The following is a 22,870-nucleotide window of genomic DNA, read 5'->3' as shown; positions in this document are numbered from 1 at the left end:
AGACACACAGTAATGATGTCTGACAAAGGTTGGCCTCGGAATGGAGAATTCTCAAAGGAGAATGGCCAAATGTCAAGCCAGTCACCCAGCCAGTCATCCAGCCTGTCACCCAGTCAGTCATCCAGTCAGTCACCCAGACACCCAGTCACCCAGTCAGTCACCCAGTCAGTCACCCAGCCAGTCATCCAGTCAGTCACCCAGCCAGTCATCCAGTCACCCAGTCAGTCACCCAGTCAGTCACCCAGCCAGTCATCCAGCCTGTCACCCAGTCAGTCATCCAGTCAGTCACCCAGACACCCAGTCACCCAGCCAGTCATCCAGCCTGTCACCCAGTCAGTCATCCAGTCAGTCACCCAGTCAGTCATCCAGCCTGTCACCCAGCCAGTCATCCAGCCAGTCACCCAGCCAGTCATCCAGCCTGTCACCCAGTCAGTCATCCAGTCAGTCACCCAGTCAGTCATCCAGCCTGTCACCCAGTCAGTCATCCAGCCTGTCACCCAGTCAGTCATCCAGTCAGTCACCCAGACACCCAGTCACCCAGTCAGTCACCCAGTCAGTCACCCAGTCAGTCATCCAGTCAGTCACCCAGTCAGTCATCCAGCCTGTCACCCAGTCACCCAGTCAGTCACCCAGACACCCAGTCACCCAGTCAGTCACCCAGTCAGTCACCCAGTCAGTCACCCAGTCAGTCACCCAGTCAGTCACCCAGACACCCAGTCATCCAGCCAGTCAGTCAGTAAACCAGGCAGTAGAACATGTTACCAAGCATGCAGACAACTGGTTAATCTGTGGTTGAATTAATTACCAACAATTGTTTGGATGAAATCCAAAATGTGTTGTTTTTCCATTATTAAATCTTTTTCCACTGTATCTGCCTATGTGTGGTAGTGGTGGGTTATTCAGTGTGTGTGTGACGTGTGGTGTGTGTATGGTGTGTGTGGTATGTGTATGGTATGTGTATGGTGTGTGTGGTGTGTGTGTGTGCGGTGTGTGTGTGGTGTGTGTGGTGTGTGTGTGTGGTGTGTGTGTGTGGCGTGTGTGTGGCATGTGTGTGGTGTGTGTGTGGTGTGTGTGGCGTGTGTGTGGTGTGTGTGTGTGGTGTGTGTATGGTGTGTGTGGTATGTGTATGGTGTGTGTGTGTGTGTGTGTGGTGTGTGTGTGGAGTGTGTGTGGCGTGTGTGTGGCGTGTGTGTGTGTGTGTGTGTGTGGTGTGTGTGTGGCGTGTGTGTGGCGTGTGTGTGGTGTGTGTGATGTGTGTGTGGCGTGTGTATGGTGTGTGTGTGTGTGTGTGTGGCGTGTGTGTGGCGTGTGTGTGGTGTGTGTGTGTGTGTGGTGTGTGTGGTGTGTGTGGTGTGTGTATGGTGTGTATGGCGTGTGTGTGGTGTGTGTGTGGCGTGTGTGTGGCGTGTGTGTGGTGTGTGTGATGTGTGTGTGGCGTGTGTATGGTGTGTGTGTGTGTGTGTGTGGCGTGTGTGTGGTGTGTGTGTGGTGTGTGTGTGTGTGTGGTGTGTGTGGTGTGTGTGGTGTGTGTATGGTGTGTATGGCGTGTGTGTGGTGTGTGTGTGTGTGTGTGTGTGTGTGTGGTGTGTGTGTATGGTGTGTGTGGTGTATGTATGTTTGTTTGATCTTGCAGTCGGTCTTGCAGCTGGAGACTCAGTATTAAACACTAGGAGAGGGGGTCTTCACTGAAAAACAAATACAATCTGACAACCACCATAGTACCGTGTCCTGTCCTACCACCATAGTACCGTACCCTGTCCTACCACCATAGTACCGTACCCTGTCCTACCACCATAGTACTGTACCCTGTCCTACCACCATAGTCCCGTGCCCTGTCCTACCACCATAGTACCGTACCCTATCCTACCACCATAGTACCGTACCCTGTCCTACCACCATAGTACCGTACCCTGTCCTAACCATCAGAGTACCGTACCCTGTCCTACCACCATAGTACCGTACCCTGTCCTACCACCATAGTACCGTACCCTGTCCTAACCATCAGAGTACCGTACCCTTTCCTACCACCATAGTACCGTACCCTGTCCTACCACCATAGTACCGTGCCCTGTCCTACCACCATAGTACCGTACCCTATCCTACCACCATAGTACTGTACCCTGTCCTACCACCATAGTACCGTACCCTGTCCTAACCATCAGAGTACCGTACCCTGTCCTACCACCATAGTACCGTACCCTGTCCTACCACCGTAGTACCGTACCCTGTCCTAACCATCAGAGTACCGTACCCTTTCCTACCACCATAGTACCGTACCCTATCCTACCACCATAGTACCGTACCGTGTCCTACCACCATAGTACCGTACCCTGTCCTACCACCATAGAACAGTAACCTGTCCTCACCACCATAGTACTGTACCCTGTCCTACCACCATAGTACCGTACCCGATCCTACCACCATAGTACCGTACCCTATCCTACCACCATAGTACCGTACCCTGTCCTACCACCATAGTACCTGTCCTGTCCACACCACAAACGTCATATCATCCTTTTCCTTCTCTTCCTCAATGTTTATTCCTCTCTCTCCCATTTTCTCTCTCTCTCTCCTTCTCTTTCTGTCTCTCCCTTTCTTTCCTCTGCCCTCCTTTCATTTACTCCCCCCATAATGAAATTAACAAGAGTGCCTCTGTTCTTCCATGAAGGGCAGAGGTTTTTCCTAAACCAGGCTTTTCCGAGCACTGTGTTTTCCACTTAGGGAGCTTTTCCCACTCCCGGAATCTAATCATGACGACTATAATAAAGAGTGATCATTAGGCTTTATCTGAGCTAATGATTCTGTCCGTCTCCGGTCATGTACTAATGATGATTTTGTGTGCATGTTATGTGTGTTTTCCATATCTGCATTCAATAGTTCCCACAAGTTTTTTTTTTTGTGTGGGGGGGGGGGTATGGGTGTGACTAGGGGTTTGTGAGGAGGGGTGGGGTTTTGTTTGGTAGAGGGCTGCAGAGCGGGTCGTGAGTAGAGGTGAGGAGTGGGGTTTGGATTGGTGGAGGACTGCGGAGTGGGATATGGTTGTGAGAAGGGGTGAGGAATGGGGTTTGGTTTGGTAGAGGTCCTTCCTGTGTGGGTTAGACAAAGGTCCAGACGGACATTGTGAGGGGGGCTGAGAAGCGGAATATCGTTGGCGGGAAGAGTGAGGAGAAGGGTTTGGTTCTGAATAGGGGTGAGAAGCAAGGTTTGGTTGTGAGGGAGGGTGAGGAGTGGGGTTGGGTTTGGTGGAGTGCCTGGGGCAGCCGCACTGGAAAGCATGTTGTTTACTGGAAATGCTGCCCCACTTTCCATTGAAGCAAATCCTCACGGATCTGAGAACACACACACACAGAGGAAGGTTTGTCACATCTTCCCTGTCCTCACTGATAACCTCTGGATAACGTTAGAAACAACGCAGTAGCCTTCATCTTTCAAACGGAGCCAACCAAGAGGGAGAAGTCCCTCGTATCAGTCGTTGACTGACTGACCAAAGAAGGCACACATCATACACCCACCTACACACACACACACACACACAAAACACCCATACACACACACAAATTAGCGCACACACCCACACACACACACACACACACATGAACACCCATTCACATATGAGCGCACACACACACACACACACACACAAACATCCACACATACACTCCATTGGCATATAACATCATTACATTGGGCTTGATGGGAATTTAAAGTGGGAACAACACATAATAAACAGTTGTCTTCTGAGCTTTGCGGAGGAGTTACACAGTGATGGAGTTACACAATGATGGACTTTCCACCAGCATCACTCACTGACAAGTGTAAGACAGACGGAGACAGAGAGCGTTGAAGAAATAGAGAGACGCACGCAGGAGAGAAATATAAGGGTCAGAAAAGATGGAGAGTGCTGTTTAGAGATGTACATCCACCCACACTCAAAACTCTACGTCCGCTGCAGAAACCCGTCGTCAGGGGTACGATATTCAGAACCGCTGTAAATGAAAAGAAGAGGGAGGGAGATATTAGAGGAGGACAGAGGGAGAAATTACTGGAGGATAGAAGGAGAAATTAGAAGGAGGATAGGGGGAGAAATTAGAAGAGGATAGAAGGAGAAATTAGAGAAGGATAGAAGGAGAAATTAGAGGAGGATTGGGGGAGAGGGGTAGAGAGATGAGAGACCGTCAAACAAATTAAGATTTCAATGGAAGGAACCCTTTTTCAACCCTTCTTGTGCCGGCACAGAGTGCTCCAGTCACGGGGACAATGGTGAGAGGAGGGACCTCCAGACCTCCAGACAGACCCTCAGAAAGCACCACATCCAGACCCGGCCGCCGCTCTCGCCCCCTGGTCCGGAGCAGACCCCTGGCCCGCTCCTCCCTCCACTCCCTCTCTCACCTCCACTACCGACAGAGCCGGGTAAGAATTTGAAATGTGTGTAGGGGGTCAAGTTAGTCATCTCTGGATGTGTTGTTACTGATGTTTGAGAGGTTCAGTCGGTGATGTCTCGAGTGGTTGAGTAATTTATTATTGAAGGGTTAACTTAGAGAGGTCTTTAGAGGTTGAGTTAGTGTATATGGGATTCGTTTTTTTAACTGATGTTGGAGGGGTTGAGTCTATGATGTGTGCAGAGTTTGAGTTAGTTATGTCTTGAAAAGTTGGGTTAGGGATGGTTTAGTTAATGATGTGTCTAGGGTTTGAGTTATTGATGTGTAGGGGCTTAGTCACTAATTTGTGTAGAAGTTGAGTGGTTTGTGGTGTGTGTAGGGGTTAAGTAGGTTATTGATCTTGTGTAGGGTTTTCATTAGTTACTGATGTGTGTAGGTGTTGAGATAGCTATTGAGGTTTGTAGGGGTTGAGTTAATAATGTGCGTGGGGGTTGAGTGATCCCTGATGGATGTCTGTGTGTGCTCTCCATTACTGATGGGAATTCTGACTGTTCGATTACCATTATGTTCTAGAACCATAATTATCAAACAAACCAAACAGCTGTCCAGAGCTGATGACAGCAGACAATGTCTATGATACCAGACAATGTCTATGATACCAGACAATGTCTATGATACCAGACAATGTCTATGATACCAGACAATGTCCATGATACCAGATAATGTCTATGATACCAGACAATGTCCATGATACCAGACAATGTCTATGATACCAGACCATGTCTATGATACCAGACAATGTCTATGATACCAGACAATGTCTATGATACCAGACAATGTCCATGATACAAGACAATGTCTATAATACCAGACAATGTCCATGATACCAGATAATGTCTATGATACCAGACAATGTCCATGATACCAGACAATGTCTATGATACCAGACCATGTCTATGATACCAGACAATGTCCATGTTACCAGACAATGTCTATGATACCAGACAATGTCTATGATACCAGACAATGTCTATGATACCAGACAATGTCTATGATACCAGACAATGTCTGTGTCCTGTTATTTAGGTTGTTACTTCATCTATACCATCTATACTGTCTGCACACCTCCCAATCGCTCTTCTCTCAGATTCCCCCAACCTCTCTGTCTCCGTCTGTCACTCCCCTCTCTCTGCTCCTCTCTCTGCTCCTCTCTCTGCTCCTCTCTCTGCCCCTGTCTCTGCTCCTGTCTCTGCTCCACTCTGTCTGTCTCCTCTTTCCCACTCTCTTTCCATCTCTCCCCCTGCTCTCCCCCTGCTCCCCCCCCTGCTCTCCCCCTTCTCTCCCAGTGGGCTTGTTTCCAGTACTTCCTGTTGTTTCCGTAAATAACATGAAGGTGAATCTGAAGCAGGGGTTGTGTTCCAAACCCCTCCCTATCCCCCCCAAACCGTAGTGCACAGTTTTACTTGGGTTCTGGTCAGGTCACATGTAGTGCCCTATTTAAAAATACAGTGCCATTTGGAATGAAGGTGAGTGTACAGTATGACAGAACCATTCAGAACAAGACAAGGTCACTTTGTCTTCTGCACTGCGACAAGGATTGGGTGATGTGTTTGTGTGTGTGTGGACGGTACAGTGCATTGATGTGAGGGTGTGTGGATGTTAGAGTGTGTAGATGTGAGTGTGGTTATATATTAGGACGTGTAGATATTAGGGTGTGTAGATGTTAAGGTGTGTAGATGTTTGGGGGCTTACATATTAGAGTGTGTAGATGTAGTTTGCTAGGGTTGTGGGATCACTAATTTGTGGGTGTGTTTTCCTCTTACCAAGACTGATACACCACAGCTGTCTAAACCACACACATTCACACACAAATGCACAGACACACCACAAACACACACCCACACACATTAAAACAAATTCTCTGGAGTTACATATAGAAACATGGACTGGAGAATGAAAATACCGTCTGCTTTTACTGTTGTCTGTTTTCTCTGTCTCCACAAACCTCTCTTTCCCATGACTGTATGCTTTCTTTTTCTTTCTTCTCCACCAATAACTCTGTCCTGTCTTCTTCTCCATCTCTAACTCTGTCCTGTCTTCTTCTCCATCTCTAACTCTGTCCTGTCTTCTTCTCCTCTAACTCTGTCCTGTCTTCTTCTCCTCCTCTAACTCTGTCCTCTCTTTTGTTGTCTGTCCCCCCCACATCTCTATAATTACAGTTTGGGGACATTTTTGTCCTCATAATATAGTTAAGTGAGAATCACACTTATCAACATGGGTCAGTAACTCCAGATAGACAGAGGGTTATCCAGAGGATATCAACATGGGTCAGTAACTCCAGATAGACAGAGGTGTTATCCAGAGGATATCAACATGGGTCAGTAACTCCAGATAGACAGAGGTGTTATCCAGAGGATATCAACATGGGTCAGTAACTCCAGATAGACAGAGGGTTATCAAGAGGATATCAACATGGGTCAGTAACTCCAGATAGACAGAGGGTTATCAAGAGGATATCAACATGGGTCAGTAACTCCAGATAGACAGAGGTGTTATCCAGAGGATATCAACATGGGTCAGTAACTCCAGATAGACAGAGGGTTATCCAGAGGATATCAACATGGGTCAGTAACTCCAGATAGACAGAGGTGTTATCCAGAGGATATCAACATGGGTCAGTAACTCCAGATAGACAGAGGTGTCATCCAGAGGATATCAACATGGGTCAGTAACTCCAGATAGACAGAGGGTTATCCAGAGTATATCAAGAATCCTTTCCCAGAGGGCCTCAGTACGAAATAATACATATTTCTAATCACTACTGTGAGTCGCTCTGGAATCTGTTAAATTACATGTAAAGTGAAAATATCTTACTACCTTTTCAATTGTCGAGAATCTAATTTGAATCAACTTAAAACACAGTTAGGACACAAATATCTAATATCATAGGATTCAACAGAAAGCATACTGTGGACCCATGAAACTCAAACCTGTCCTCTGGGACTGTCAGACATAAAGTAGAATCAGTTGCTAGTTCAAACACTTGGAACAGCTGTCGGTCCCCGGTGAGAGGTTTGAGAACCACTCCCATTGAACGAATGCTCACTCTCTCTCTTCTTTCTCTGTCTCTCCCTCTCTGTGTGTGATCAGATACTCATTGTCCCTCTGTCTCTGTTTCTCATCAGGGTGGAATAAGGATGACCAGCACATCAGCAGGTAACATGACCTCTTTATCTGGTGTGTGAGTGTGTGTGTGTGGTAATCCTGGACTTCTGGGAATGACCTCCAGCAGTTCCAGTATGTCAAACTCTTAACCGCTCAAAAGCAATCATAATGTGTCAACACTCTCACACACGCACACACTGACAGACACACACACACACACACACACACACACACACAGACAGACCGACATACCACACTTTTCTATTTTTTGTGATTGATTAAACATAAGAGTGTGTCTGTAAATGGCTCAGATGTTTTGTCCATATCTAATGGTGGTGCATTCAGATGAAAAGACACCCAGCTCATCCCGTTAGTACCTTACAAGCTAACTCAGAAATAGTTCAGCTACAGCCCCACAAGCTGTACTAAAACAATCCCTCCTGACCGGTCTTCAGTCAAATCAGTTAACGTGCTCACTCTACCTACAACGTACAGGGTATGAATATATTTGTCTTTCAATGAAGACAGTGAGGTGTTCAGTGAGGTGAAATTAAGACATCTAATGAAGACATCAGTAGTAAGGGGTCCAGTGAGGAGAAATGACGAAATATGTGCAGTGAGTTGGTCCAGTAAGGTGAAATGATTACATCTGTGCAGTGAGTTGGTCCAGTGAGGTGAAATGACGACATCTGTGCAGTGAGTTGGTCTGTGAGGTGAAATGACGACATCTGTGCAGTGAGTTTGGTCTGTCAGGTGAAATGACAACAACTGTGCAGTGAGTTGGTCCAGTGAGGTGAAATGACGACATCTGTGCAGTGAGTTGGTCTGAAAGGTGAAATGACGACATCTGTGCAGTGAGTTGGTCTGTGAGGTGAAATGACAACATCTGTGCAGTGAGTTGGTCCAGTGAGGTGAAATGACGACATCTGTGGAGTGAGTTGGTCCGTGAGGTGAAATGACAACATCTGTGCAGTGAGTTGGTCTGTCAGGTGAAATGACGACATCTGTGCAGTGAGTTGGTCCAGTGAGGTGAAATGACGACATTGGTACAGTGACAGGGTCAGTGAGGTGAAACATTCAAACCCTCATTGACCCTCGGAGAAGGGCCTGAAAATCTAAATGCAGATCAAGGTCCTCAGGGGTCATAAAGAGTCAACAGCAGCAGTCATTGCTAAGGCTGGTAGTCTGGTAGCTCTGTAAGTCATAGGGCCGGTTAACACCAATTCATCCACTGAGCTGGATAGTAAAGCCCGTTAGAGGTCTCTGTAAGAGTTCTTCATAAACATAATGAGGGAAATATACCTTTGAGATGTCCAAAAGGACCAGTCTACTTGCTGAATGCAGTGATTTCTGCTGAACCTACTGTATAGGTTGTAATAAACACCCATTACCAATGGTAAATTGATGCTTTCAATTTCATTTGTTTTGTTTTTTGTAGAAGAGCCTATTGTCAATCTTAATAATATGTTCAATGAGCACCATTTAATCTCCATAGGCACACATGAGGAATAATTAAATAGTACTTGATTTAGATAAGAAAATACATTGTTCTTCTTTATACCTGCATTCAAAACCAGCTTCAGTTTGATCAAAGCGTTCTGCTAATTAGTGGCGGCCCCTAGAGGTCCAGAAAGCACTGACTCATCCGTGGAAACAGGTGGCATCTCCAACGGTGTCAGCCGCGTTCCAGGTCATTGGATTTTTTTTGGGGGGAGAAAAACCATGAAATAGCTCCAGATCTAAAATGGTAATACCCTGGTTATACCCTTGGCTAACATCAATGAACCTGTGATGAATCTGGTGGTCTGGAAGTGCTCCGTAGACAGCAGTACCAACCGCCTGACCGTGCAGTTCTATGGGACCCACACCAAGCCACAGGACCCAGGCCAGATCACAGGACCCATGCCTCGCCACAGGACCCAGACCACAGGACCCACACCTCACCATGGGACCCACGACAGACCCCGGGCCCACGCCTCACCACGGGACTCACACCTCACCACAGGACCCATGCATCACCACAGGACCCATGCCAGACCACAGGACCCACGCCTCACCACGGGACCCATGCCAGACCACAGGACCCACGCCTCACCACGGGACCCACACCAGACCACAGTATCCATGCTCCGACATGGGACCCAGACCACGGGACCCACATGACCCACGCAAGACCACGGGACCCATGCCTCACCACGGGACCCACACCAGGGGACCCAGACCACGGGACCCAGACCTCACCACAAGACCCACTCTGTGGGTGTCGCTTCAAAAAGACAAACTCCTAGCCTGTAGTGGAGCGATCACAGCCGGACGGGAGCTACATCACCTTGAAGATGTAGCTCACGCCTTGGAATCTGTCCTTTGTGATTGACAGGCACAGGCATCATGGCAACAATGGGGAGCTGTCATTGCAACTGGGCGCCGTTCTGTGTGTTGTTACAGAGGCAAAATGTTTATGTTTGGGGGTGTTTGTGTGCGTTACGCGCATGTGCATGTGTGTTTCTGTGTTTTAACACCGGGTGTATGTTTTTGTGTCTTTGCAGTGTCTGTGGGGGTGTGTGTGTCAATGCAGGGTGTGTGGGTGTCTGTGCATGTGTCTATACAATGTGTGTGTGGGTGTCTGTGCGTGTGTCTAAGCAGTGTGCGTTTGTGTGTGGGTGTGTCTTTGCAGTGTGTGTGTGTGTTCAGGGTGGCACCAATAGCTCAGACGTTGCCGGTTCATGTTACTGTCACTGATAGTCTAGAAGGATGAGGTGCAGTCTGGGTAATGACACCCCAGAGGCTGCTGGGAAGTCAGGGGTCATGCCAGTATTGACCTCACATTAGACGTTGTGCGTGTATGTCAGTATGTTTGGCTTTGTTTATAATGGTCCCCACAAGGTGTGTTGGCAGGTCCACATTTGGAAAAACAGGATTTCCGTCAGGGGTTTGGTCAAGAGTAAAACAACTGGTTGAAGTGTTACAAATGGGTTTTCTTTTAGGATTAGGGATTAGACTTTAGGTTTAATATTTGGCATAAGGCCTTGGCTAAGTATAGGAAAAAATTATAAATACATTTGAATAAATGAACACATTTCTTTTGGTTACGATTATGTTAAGGTTAAAGTTAGTTTTATGGTTAGGGTTAAGTTTAGGGCTAGGGAACTTTGATTTCTGGGTTAGGGCTTAGGTCAGCAAAGTAAAAACAAACGTGTGTGTGTGTGAGTGTGTGTAATGTTTTGGCCAGTGTGTGTGGTCTGCGGTAGGCCGAGGACTGAAGGAATGATACGACCACATTCCCTCCCTCTGTTTGCTCCACTTGAAAGATAGGGTATTGCATTCTTTGTAACATTATCCAGAGGTTATCCAGAGGTTATCAATACATACAGCTATGAAACATGAAGGCAGGGAGAACAAGATGAAGTGAAGATCCTTCCTGAATGAGGCAAGCACCATTCCTGGATGATGTAAAGACCTTCACTTGATGAAGTGAAGACCCATCCCGGGATGAAGTGAGGAGCTTCCCTGAATGAAGTGAAGACTGTACCTGGATGAGGTGAAGACCATCCATGAATGAAGTGAAGAACTTCCATGGATGAGGTGGAGACCATCCGTGAATGAAGTGAAGACTGTACCTGGATGAGGTGAAGACTTTCTCCCTCTCCCTCTCTACTTTCTCCCTCTCTATATATACGTTATCCCTCTCTCTGTCTACTTTCTCCCTCTCTATATATATACACGTTATCCCTCTCTCTGTCTACTTTCTCCCTCTCTATATATACGTTATCCCTCTCTCTGTCTACTTACTCCCTCTCTATATATACGTTATCCCTCTCTCTGTCTATTTTCTCCCTCTCTATATATACGTTATCCCTCTCTCTGTCTACTTTCTCCCTCTCTATATATATACGTTATCCCTCTCTCTGTCTACTTTCTCCCTCTCTATATATACGTTATCCCTCTCTCTGTCTACTTTCTCCCTCTCTATATATACGTTATCCCTCTCTCTGTCTACTTTCTCCCTCTCTATATATACGTTATCCCTCTCTCTGTCTATTTTCTCCCTCTCTATATATATACGTTATCCCTCTCTCTGTCTACTTACTCCCTCTCTATATATACGTTATCCCTCTCTCTGTCTATTTTCTCCCTCTCTATATATACGTTATCCCTCTCTCTGTCTATTTTCTCCCTCTCTATATATACGTTATCCCTCTATCTGTCTACTTTCTCCGTCTCTATATATACGTTATCCCTCTCTCTGTCTACTTTCTCCTTCTCTATATATACGTTATCCCTCTCTCTATCTACTTTCTCCCTCTCTATATATACGTTATCCCTCTCTCTGTCTACTTTCTCCCTCTCTATATATACGTTATCCCTCTCTCTGTCTACTTTCTCCCTCTCTATATATACGTTATCCCTCTCTCTGTCTACTTTCTCCCTCTCTATATATACGTTATACCTCTCTCTGTCTACTTACTCCCTCTCTATATATACGTTATCCCTCTCTCTGTCTACTTACTCCCTCTCTATATATACGTTATCCCTCTCTCTATCTACTTTCTCCCTCTCTATATATACGTTATCCCTCTCTCTGTCTACTTACTCCCTCTCTATATATACGTTATCCCTCTCTCTGTCTACTTTCTCCCTCTCTATATATACGTTATCCCTCTCTCTGTCTACTTTCTCCCTCTCTATATATACGTTATCCCTCTCTCTGTCTACTTTCTCCCTCTCTATATATACGTTATCCCTCTCTCTGTCTACTTTCTCCCTCTCTATATATACGTTATCCCTCTCTCTGTCTACTTTCTCCCTCTCCCTCTCTAATTTATCCCCCTCTCTACTTTCTCCCTCTCCCTCTCTACTTTCTCCTTCTTTACTTCATCCCTCTTTCTTCAGCTGTCACTCTCCTCTTCCTCTCAACTCGTTGTCAATTTAACGGTGCTTTATTGGCGTGAGAAATATGTGTTTGCGTGTTTAAAAACAAAGCACAAGCAAAAACAAAACATTGTTATCGGCAACTGTGGATTGACGTTCTGGGTTTCGCCGAATTCAGGATTCAACCTCCCCCCACAGGGTAGCAGAAACCTCTAATCTCAGTCAAGTCGGCAGGATTTATTGTCAATGCATTTCCCCTAGCAGCCAGAAAAATTAATATGTAATATTGGAGCTTTATTCCTATGGAGTCTTAACAGCTTAGCCCCTGTATGGTCACTGTCGGTCTCTCATTGATTCTGAACTCAATCTAATCCAAATTTGCCTTTAATCCCAAAGTCCCAACATAAAAACAAACACCCACACACGCACAGACATACACACACACGCACACACCACACACACATTCCAACTGGTCACTCAGGCTGTGTGAGTGGGTGAGTATATGGAAAGACAGAGACGGGTTTTCCATTCAAGTGTCCACCAACCCTTTTTCCACTGCCTGAAGACCAGTTAAAGATTGTGTGTGTGCTTGCTTGTGTGTGTGTGTGTGTGTTCTGCCGAGTATTAACGTGTATGTTCAGAAGGCCAAAGTATTTTTTAATACTCAGCATTTGTTGCACAAAGAAAATACGTAAATAAATACAATATTTTGAGAGAGATCAAAAGATACAGCATATTAATGAATAAATAAAGACTTCATTTAACCAAAGCACTTAAACCCCTTTAATGCATGGTGTAAGAGCTCCACCCTCTATGTCCCAAATAGTGTCCTACTGATTGTGTCACGCCCTACACTTGATCCATAGTCTACTACAGGATGACTAGGGTGTAATTCAGGATGCGTGGAATCACCCTGCTGCCCCTCTCTCATCTGACTAATGTGTATTGACCTACTGATGGAGGCAGGTTTAATGGAGAGGTGTTTGTGTGCATGTGCGTGTGTGTGTGTGTGTGTGTGTGTGTGACCTCTTATCCATATCTATGTTGGGGTTCTAAAACATATATATTTTTAATAATAATATAGTATAAAAATAACTATCATATATATAATACGTACTTTTATAAAAATTAAACATAATAATGATTACAATAATGATAAAAAGCATGAGCAATAAAACATATTAATATGAATAAAGTGATAATAATAATAAATAGAATAAAAATAACAACAATAAAAAAACTGTCTACAGACTGCTCTAAGTGTGATTAGCTTGATCAAACCCTGGTCTGTTACAGTCTACAAACAGACTGCTCTAGGTGTGATTACCTTGATGTAACACTGGTCTGTTACAGTCTACAAACAGACTGCTCTAGGTGTGATTACCTTGATGTAACACTGGTCTGTTATGGTCTACAGATATACTGCTCTGGGTGTGATTACCTTGGTCTAACTCTGGTCTGTTACAGTCTACAGACATACTGCTCTGGGTGTGATTACCTTGGTCTAACTCTGGCATGTTACAGTCTACAGACATACTGCTCTGGGTGTGATTACCTTGGTCTAACTCTGGTCTGTTACAGTCTACAGACATACTGCTCTAGGTGTGATTGCCTTGGTCTAACTCTGGTCTGACAAAGTCTACAGCCATACTGCTCTGGGTGTGATTACCTTTGTCTAACTCTGGTCTGTTACAGTCTACAGACATACTGCTCTGGGTGTGATTACCTTGGTCTAACTCTGGTCTGTTACAGTCAACCCGGGGAATGTGCTGCGTTGTGTTATTTTGAGGGACCCAGAGATAGACCCAGACGATTCTCTGGGGGAGAGAAGACGTTAGCAAGCCGGGAAAAGTCCCCGGGGAGAGGAGGGAGGGTGGGAGGGAGGGAGGGAGGGAGTGGAGGGAGTGGAGGGAGGGAGTGTAGGGAGTGGAGGGAGAGAGGGAGGGAGTGTAGGGAGGGAGTGTAGGGAGGGAGTGGAGGAAGAGAGGGAGGGAGTGTAGGGAGGGAGTAGAGGGAGGGGTGGAGGGAGGGAGGGAGGCGGAGCCCTGTTGGAGGAGGTGGCGGAGGAAAGCTGGATGAGAAACTATGAGAGGGTTCAGAGGTAATGACCTCTCACATAGAGAAGTGTTTAAGTAATGAAAAGGAGAGATGTGTGTGACAGCTATACAAAGACACACACATCCACTCATACACACACACACACTAACAGGCACACTATTTCTCCACTTCCTGAATATTTTCTCTGTATTTTATTGGGGGATTAGTTAAACACCATCCATGGTTGTAGAGAGTGGCCCGTAACACACCCAACAAATATTCCACTGCCACTCGGTAGTTTTAATATCTTCTCTCCATCGCTCAATAGTTCCTTATTACCTCCAGATGGATAAAGGGATGGATGATAGTGAAAGATGGAGGGGTGGTGAATAACTGTGGCATCCCATGTGTCGCAGGACAGGTCCAGTGTTACCGTGGTAACGATGTTTCAATTAATATTTGATATTCAGAAGAGCATTATGCTGTTGGGAAAACCCTGACACACACACACTGTCCCCCAAATCAGAGAGGAGTGTTCTGTGGACGTACAGTTCCTCCTTAGATTACATTAAGGGAGGGAGGGAGGGTTGAGACCAGGGGAAGACAGGAGCCAGAAGGGGACGGATGCTGACTAAAGAGCATTTTCACACTACAATCATTTCATTGAGATGAGCAAGGCTTGATGTCAGATTTGTGTCAGAGATTTTTCAAAGAGTAGACCTAGTGTAAACAGGTAACGATTGTGATCCTTGTACAGAAGAGGTGACATGGGACAATTTTCAACCAATTGTCCCCACGGCTACTAAGGTCTGCAGAGGATGTCTCATTCCATTCAGGTCTGCAGAGGACGTCTCATTCCACTCAGGTCTGCAGAGGACGTCTCATTCCACTCAGGTCTGCAGAGGACGTCTCAATCCACTCAGTGTATATTGGAGTGGACTGAGTGTTGGGTTAGGAAGTCTGTAGGTCCTTCCAGCTCAGTAAACAGAATCTGAAAGACAACTGTTGTAGGGAAGCAAACAAAAACATCTCCCACTAGCACAGAAACAGTTCCTTCCATCATCCTGATCTGTGATCCTGAGCTCCATGAGCATGTGTTCCTCCTTACAGCGCAGTGTGCTACTAAGATACTCATACTGAGAATTTTATAACATTGCAGCTGGAATGGAAAATCTGCAGTCTGTGTGTGTGTGTGTGTGTGTGTGAGTGTGTGTGTGTGTGTGTGTGTGTGTGTGCGACATCATCAAACCCAATGCGCTGATGCTACACTTCAGCGCCTGGGACTCCCGTGCTGTACCTCACACAGCGAAGCAGTTGGCTAAACAATCACGCCCTGCTGGATGATTCTACCTTAACGACCAGGCAGCACGTGGAGGGTGTGTGTGTTCCCTTCATTAAGCTATATATAGCACGGTTAGCATGGAGGTTAGTGGCGGAGCTTTAATGAGTTAGCAGATTCAGAAGCTGGTGTCATGTCCTCCTCGACTCGCTCTCTTTCTCTCTTTCTCTCTCGCTCTCTTTCTCTCTCTCTCTTTCTGTCTCTCTTTCTGTCTTTTTTCCTGCTACCTCTCTTTCTCTCCCTCACACACTGCATGACAACACATTCACCTAGGACATTGGCTGGCAGCGGCGGCTGGTGTTCCAGGGAACACCATGTCTCTCCTTGTCTGTCACTCTTTCACTTTTTTTCTTTTTCTAAACCTGACACAGACACTCCTCCTGTCCCTCTCTTTCCCGGAAAGTAAAGAAAAGACCTGCATACACCATGTTGTTATGAATGTAACCCTGACCTTAACCCTGATAACTGCATTAATGTATTAACATGACCTTACATTTTAAAATATCATCCTAACCCAAATGACATTTCACCAAGCCTAAACCCTAACCCTAAACACTCCCTTTCTTCCCCAATGGATTGTCTGTTAAATGGATAACATGAAACTGTAACCCTGAACCCCAAGCGTAACCTAACCCGTACGCATAAACCCCAATCCCAAACCTAACATAACCCATAACGCTACAAAACCAAAGATGACCTAACCCCATGAATCCCAAACCAAACCTAATTCCGGTGTGTACCAACCCAAACCTGACAGAAACTGCAAAGCTACAAAACCAAACCTCACATAATCTATAAACCTACAAACCCAAACCTCACATAATCTATAAACCTACAAACCCAAACCTTACATATCCTGTAAACCTACAAACCCAAACCTAACATAACCCGTAAACCTACAAACCCAAACCTAACATAACCTGTAAACCTACAAACCCAAACCTTACATATCCTGTAAACCTACAAACCCAAACCTAACATAACCCGTAAACCTACAAACCCAAACCTAACATAACCTGTAAACCTACAAACCCAAACCTTACATATCCTGTAAACCTACAAACCCAAACCTAACATAACCCGTAAACCCCAAAACCCAAAGCTGACCTAAACCCTAAACCTACAAACCTAAACTGTAAGCCTACAAAAGCCTTTTCTAACTTTTTGCCCTGTCGGTCCTGAAAAGCCATGGAAACAAGTAGACACATAGACACACACACACACACACACACACACACATATACTGACATGCAAACACACAAATCAACACAGTCCCACTCTAATGCATAGGAGGAATAACAATAGCTAATGGTTCTGGAGGAAACGGCAGAGACCATGAGAGAGGAGATCAAGGGAGATAACATTTTCTCGCCTATCCCAAAGTGGGCCCCTGTCCCCTACATAGCACACTTCTTTTGACCAGTGCCTATAGGGAATAGGGTGCCGTTTGAGGCACGGCCTCGGGCTTCGTGTAATGCCATGGCCTTTTGAACCACCCCCAGCTCCACAGCCATGGCTGCTAGTTTAAATAAGCATCTCTCCAGACAAACCCTTCTGGGACAAATACCGTTTCCTTCCCCAAATGTTGCTCTCGCATTTTGTATATGAGTGTGTGGTTACGGGCAGACACTGGCCGTGCCCGCACACACACACACACACACACACACAAACCCAACAGCCCCAGAAATCTGCACCCTAAGCCCACCCACACACTTGGTCAGTAGAACTAGATTTCCAGTTAGTGGTTATAAAGTACTTTGTCATTGTGGTTCCCCTAATAGAACCGCAGAGTGGAACGTGAACATTCAATCATCTACTGTGAGCCACATAATGAAAATGCCATGTTTTATCAAAGTTACGTGCAAACATGCCATCGCCAGTGCAGCACAATACGTTGTTTATTATTTCTTGTTTGTTGGTCGCCATCTAATGTGGTCAAGTTTCTGTTCCTAAACGGTCTGCACTCTCTCTTTCTCTCTCTCATTATATCTCTCTGACTTTTTCTTTGTTTGTCCTTCTCTCCTCTTCTCTCTCCATTTAACATAACTTGTCTCTCTTACCTTCTGTCTTTCCATCTCTTTTTCTTTTCATCTGATTTCCTTCTCTGACAACACCCATATCCTGGGTCCACTGTAGGGTCACTATTTGTCAAGACCACATGTCAATAAATGTTTCACCCAATCCCAAGGCTCGGTTATGGAGGGCAGAGGACTAAAGCCTGAATACTGAACCATGTTTTCAGAAAGTGACTAGGGATCTAGACACAGGATCGACTACACTGAAAATAAAGGTTCTTATTCAGTCCAATGGTTCCTGGACCTTTAAGGAAAGGGTGGAGTTATTGGTGGGGCATTTGAAGGTTCTTGAAATGTACAGAAGCACAAAGCACATTAGCCTCACACTAGGATTGTAACAGTCCTAGTGTTGTCAGTGTAACAGTCCTAGTGTTATCAGTGTAACAGTCCTAGTGTTGTCAGTGTAACAGTCCTAATGTTGTCAGTGTAACTGTTCTAGTGTTGTCAGTGTAACAGTCCTAGTGTTGTCAGTGTAACTGTTCTAGTGTTATCAGTGTAACAGTCCTAGTGTTGTCAGTGTAACAGTCCTAATGTTGTCAGTGTAACTGTTCTAGTGTTGTCAGTGTAACAGTCCTAGTGTTGTCAGTGTAACTGTTCTAGTGTTGTCAGTGTAACAGTCCTAGTGTTGTCAGTGTAACAGTCCTAGTGTTGTCAGTGTAACAGTTCTAGTGTTGTCAGTGTAACAGTCCTAATGTTGTCAGTGTAACAGTCCTAGTGTTGTCAGTGTAACAGTAGTAATGTTGTCAGTGTAACTGTCCTAGTGTTTATTCAGTGTTTTTTCTGTGTTGACAGTGTTTATTCAGTGTAAAAGGGTTACTTTCCACTCAGCGTTGCTGCTGTTAATAACCAGAGTTAAACACTTGTGGGTTAATATTTAATAAAAATATTTCTAGACTATTCCAATTCCTTACTTGCGTCATTGTTCTCAATACTGGAATGGTTTTGAAGATTAAGGTAGAGTCTTTACTTGTTCTTCCGAACTCTGGCAGTCTGAATGCAGGTTGTGGTTGAATAAAATGTAAATATGTTGGATCTTCCCACTCTGGCTGGAATCCAATGTGAATTGGACATCACTTTGCAAGCCAGCAGAATGTGAAGATAGTTGTACAAGTACACACACAAACAGAAATGCATGCAGAAACACACACACACACACTCTCTCTCTCAAACATGGACAAAAACACACCCATAATCCCATTCAGAAAGACACACACATGCACTCTCTCTCACACACACACACACACACACACACACGTACTCTGACAAACCGAAACACACACACGTACCCTCCATAAGTACTCGCACAGTAAAGTAAACATTGTAACTTTTGCTGTATACTCAAAGCATATGAAAATATGATTAAAAGATGAATATGACGTAAAAGTACAGACTTTCACCTTTTATTTCTGTCCATGTTTCATTTACTCTATATCTTTCACCATCTAAGAACAAGAGCACTCCCCGAGTTCCATCCGCCATTTTATTTTGGTGTTTTTGAGAGTTTTTGGAGAACATGTTCACATACACCCCATTACCTTAATTCATTTTGATAGAGCACTGGATAATACCAGCTGATGTTTTCCGTATCTCTATAAAGAAACTGGACCACTGATTTGTTCTCTAAGCCCACAAACAATTTTCAGGTTTAGGAACATTAAGTTGTAAAAAAGTTAAAATGTCCTTTAAGGGCTAGAGCCAGGGGAATTCTGGGAGCAGTTAAGGCCTGAATGACTGAGTGTTGCTGAATATAGAAAGCAGTGCAGAGGCGAGAGGAACAGAAAGAGGAGAGGGTGAGAGAGCTGAGTGAGAGGGAAGGGAGGTTGGGAATGGAAGGAAAAAGTGGGGGAGGAAAGGAAGGGGGAGAGGAGGGAAAGAGGAACAGGAGGAGAGGGTGGAAGAATGACAATATAGAAAAGATTGAAAGAGAAAATGAGAACATAGAGGCAGAGATCTGGATAGGGAGAGAGAAGACGTGAAGCAAAGCGTAAAAAAGAGAGAGAGGACAGAGGGCCGAGATAATGAGCGAGACAGCGCCCGACCAAAGGAGAGTGAGAGGAGGTGGAGGGAGATGGAAAGATGGAGACCTTGCAGAGCAGCATCAGTGGTTCTTATTTGTTCCCTCTCTCTGATGACTGCTTTCAACATTGACTGACCTGAGCTCCTTCACCCCCTCTGGTCTACATAGTGCTACCAGCAGAAAGTACTCCTCAGGGAACACATGTGCGTTACAAATTGCGCTCTATTACGTACTTTTTGATCAGAGTGATGGTAAAAGTGCACTAGAAAGGGAATAGGGTAACATTTGGGACAGACACACAACCCCTTCCACCTCGACATGAGCACAGAATTCCCGTCGTTATGCCATTTTAAGATAATCCTTCAGATTCCTGGTTCCGTAAACATTGCTGGATCAGATTTCTCTCCTGGTGCACACCCATGCTTAGCTGTTTGTTTGGTCTGAATGACACACACACCACATCGTATATTTGGTCTGAAACACGGATCAGGCAGAGTTTGTTGGGACCATGGCCAGCGACTACTATGGTTGGCTGATATTGTAGTCATGCGTTTTCATTGGCTGTTGCTGAGAGTAGCTTGACCTTTGACCTGGTTATGGCCAACAGAGAAACATGGGGGCTATAGACATACACAGAGTGAACATGTATACGTTTGCTGTTTTTTTTTTTTTTTTAGCGTATGAAGATGTTCAGGGAGAACAGATACGATACATCTCATAGGGATCTGTGAGAGGCAGTATAACTCTGTTGCATCAGTGTTTCTAGATTAAAGAGGCCAGAACAGTGTCCGTTCTACAACTTGGCCAAACGGTATTAATATTTGGTTCTGAAACAGAGGACGTAGAGTTTCTCTCTCCTTTCTCTTACTTCTCAATCAGACCTTCAATTACTCAGAAAGTTGAGTGAAAGACTAGAGTTATCCAGTTCTGCTTGTTCTCCTGTGTGGAACCCGTTCTGAAGGTTCTCCTGCATGGAACCAGTTCTGATGGTTCTCCTGGGTGGTATCAGTTCTGATGTTTCTCCAGGGTTGTACCAGTTCTGATGGTTCTCCTGGTTGGTACCAGTTCTCCTTGTTCTCCTAGGTGGTTCCAGTTCTGATGGTTCTCCTGGGTGGTACGTGTTCAGCTGGTTCTGCCGAGTTGTACCTGTTCTGCTGGTTCTCCAAGGTGGAACCAGTTCTGCTTGTTCTCCTGGGTGTGACCAGAGTTAGTGCTTGTTATCATGGGTGGTACAAGAGTTAATGCTTGTTCTCTTGGATGGTACCACAGTTAGTGCTTTGATAGTTAAGTGTTAATGTGTTAAAGTGCCCAAATCTTTCCTCAAGCATGGACACATTTACACAAAGGCCCAAAGCATTGTGTGTGTTAGAAACGTTTCAGACCTGTGGTGGCCATGTTGTCTCTCTGCTCCATACCTCATGGGTTTATGTTACCCCTCCGAGACATTCTGAAACTTGGGTGTAAAAGATCTGTTCTTGGTGGGTGTGTATGCCTCATTCCTCTTCTTTCTGTTTCTCCCCTTCTCTCTCTCATCTCCTTTCTCTCCTCTCTCCTTTCTCTCATCTCCTTTCTCTCCTCTCTCCTTTCTCTCTTTGTCGTCTCTCTCCTCTTTCTCCTCCCTGTAGTTTCTCTCTCTCCTCTATTCTCTCTCCTCTCATAACCTCTGGTCCCCAGTCCTGTCAAAAATGTTAACTGCAGTAAATCCTCTGCTCTCTCTCCTCTAGTAACAGTCATACCAGATACCAGATACCCAGACCCAGGGAGAAGGCGGGGGGGGGGGCTCGGTTTGGGACAGTGGGCTCTGGACAGGGGGCTAGTTTGGGGACTGGGGTCTGGGTTGGAGACAGGGGGCTAGGGACATGGGGATGTGTTGAGGATAGGAGGCTAGGGTTAGGTGGAAGGTCAGATGGCAGCTGATGTGTCTGGGAGTCGTTCTCCTGTGTCTCATCTCTCACACATTCCTGCTCAAGGAACTCGTCCACAAAAAACAGCCCAAAAGAAGCAGGATTCTGGTCCTCATCCACATGACACAGCCTATAAGAGATCTCGTCCACATAACACAGCCCATGAGAACCAGGATTAGGGACATCATCCACAAAGCGCAGCCAAAAGAATAGGAATTAAGGACCTCATCCACAAAACACAGCCTGTGAGAACCAGGATTAGGGACTTCATCCACAAAACACAGCCCATATGAACCAGGGTTAGGGACCTCATCCACAATACATAGCCCATAGGAACCAAGGTTAGGGACCTCATCCATAAAACACAGCCCATAAGAACCAGGGTTAGGGACATAATCCACAAAACACTGCCCATAAGAACCAGGATTAGATATCTCGTCCACATAACACAGTCCATAAGAACCAGGGTTATGGACCTCATCCATGAAACACAGCCCATAAGAACCAGGGTTAGGGACCTCATCCATAAAACACAGCCCATAAGAACCAGGGTTAGGGACCTCATCCACATAACTCAGACCAAATGTTTTTTAACAGTATTTTTCTTTCATGTCCTATTTTTTGCAATATGAATATGAAATAACCTGTACATTTAAATATATAATCTCTGCATTCCTAATAATCTACTGAGTGTTATTGGGATAATAATTGGGTTTGGTAAGAAGAATCTCCCATAGCCAATGAAAGTCACATGCCAAAACAACGCTCTAGAGCAGACTCCCTGCTTTTACGCTGTGTAATATTTGTTTCTAGCTCACATGTTTGGAGTTTCACAAACAAACTTCTCCTTCTGATAGAAAGCTGTGATTCACGCCCCCTTTCAGTGCAGTGTAGAAATGCTGTGAACTGGGCGTTTTGTTAGAATGAGACAGCCACTGTGTCACACAGGAAGTCTGTTATCAACAGAGCACAGCAAAAGTGATAATGTCAAACTGCAGGGTTTAACAATCCACCACTACTCTTCTAATCCCCCATTCATTTAGTGTCACTGTGTGTAAATAAAAGTAATTGCTCTTAATCCAAGA

At 45.3% G+C, this 22,870-nt stretch overlaps 1 protein-coding gene across 2 annotated transcripts in view; it reads left to right on the top strand.

The window, feature by feature from the left end:
- The window catches only part of LOC105011176 (stAR-related lipid transfer protein 13), a 67,375-nt gene that overhangs the window by 8,369 nt on the left and 36,136 nt on the right, over positions 1 to 22,870 (top strand). Inside the window, exons 1-3 of one of the 2 annotated variants that reach the window (XM_029120876.2) lie at positions 3,897 to 3,968; positions 4,237 to 4,410; positions 7,565 to 7,595. In XM_029120876.2, the coding sequence (XP_028976709.2) occupies positions 3,912 to 3,968; positions 4,237 to 4,410; positions 7,565 to 7,595 (262 nt within the window). In that variant the 5' untranslated portion in view covers positions 3,897 to 3,911. Of the gene's footprint in view, positions 1 to 3,896; positions 3,969 to 4,236; positions 4,411 to 7,564; positions 7,596 to 22,870 lie in introns of those variants that run through there. The other variant, XM_029120874.2, reaches the window with a different exon arrangement.

The sequence above is a fragment of the Esox lucius genome, chromosome 7 (assembly GCF_011004845.1).
Source record: "Esox lucius isolate fEsoLuc1 chromosome 7, fEsoLuc1.pri, whole genome shotgun sequence".
In the NCBI taxonomy this organism is placed as follows: Eukaryota; Metazoa; Chordata; class Actinopteri; order Esociformes; family Esocidae; genus Esox; species Esox lucius.
Note: the sequence above shows the minus strand (reverse complement) of the source record. Positions and strands in the feature narration are given on the sequence as shown.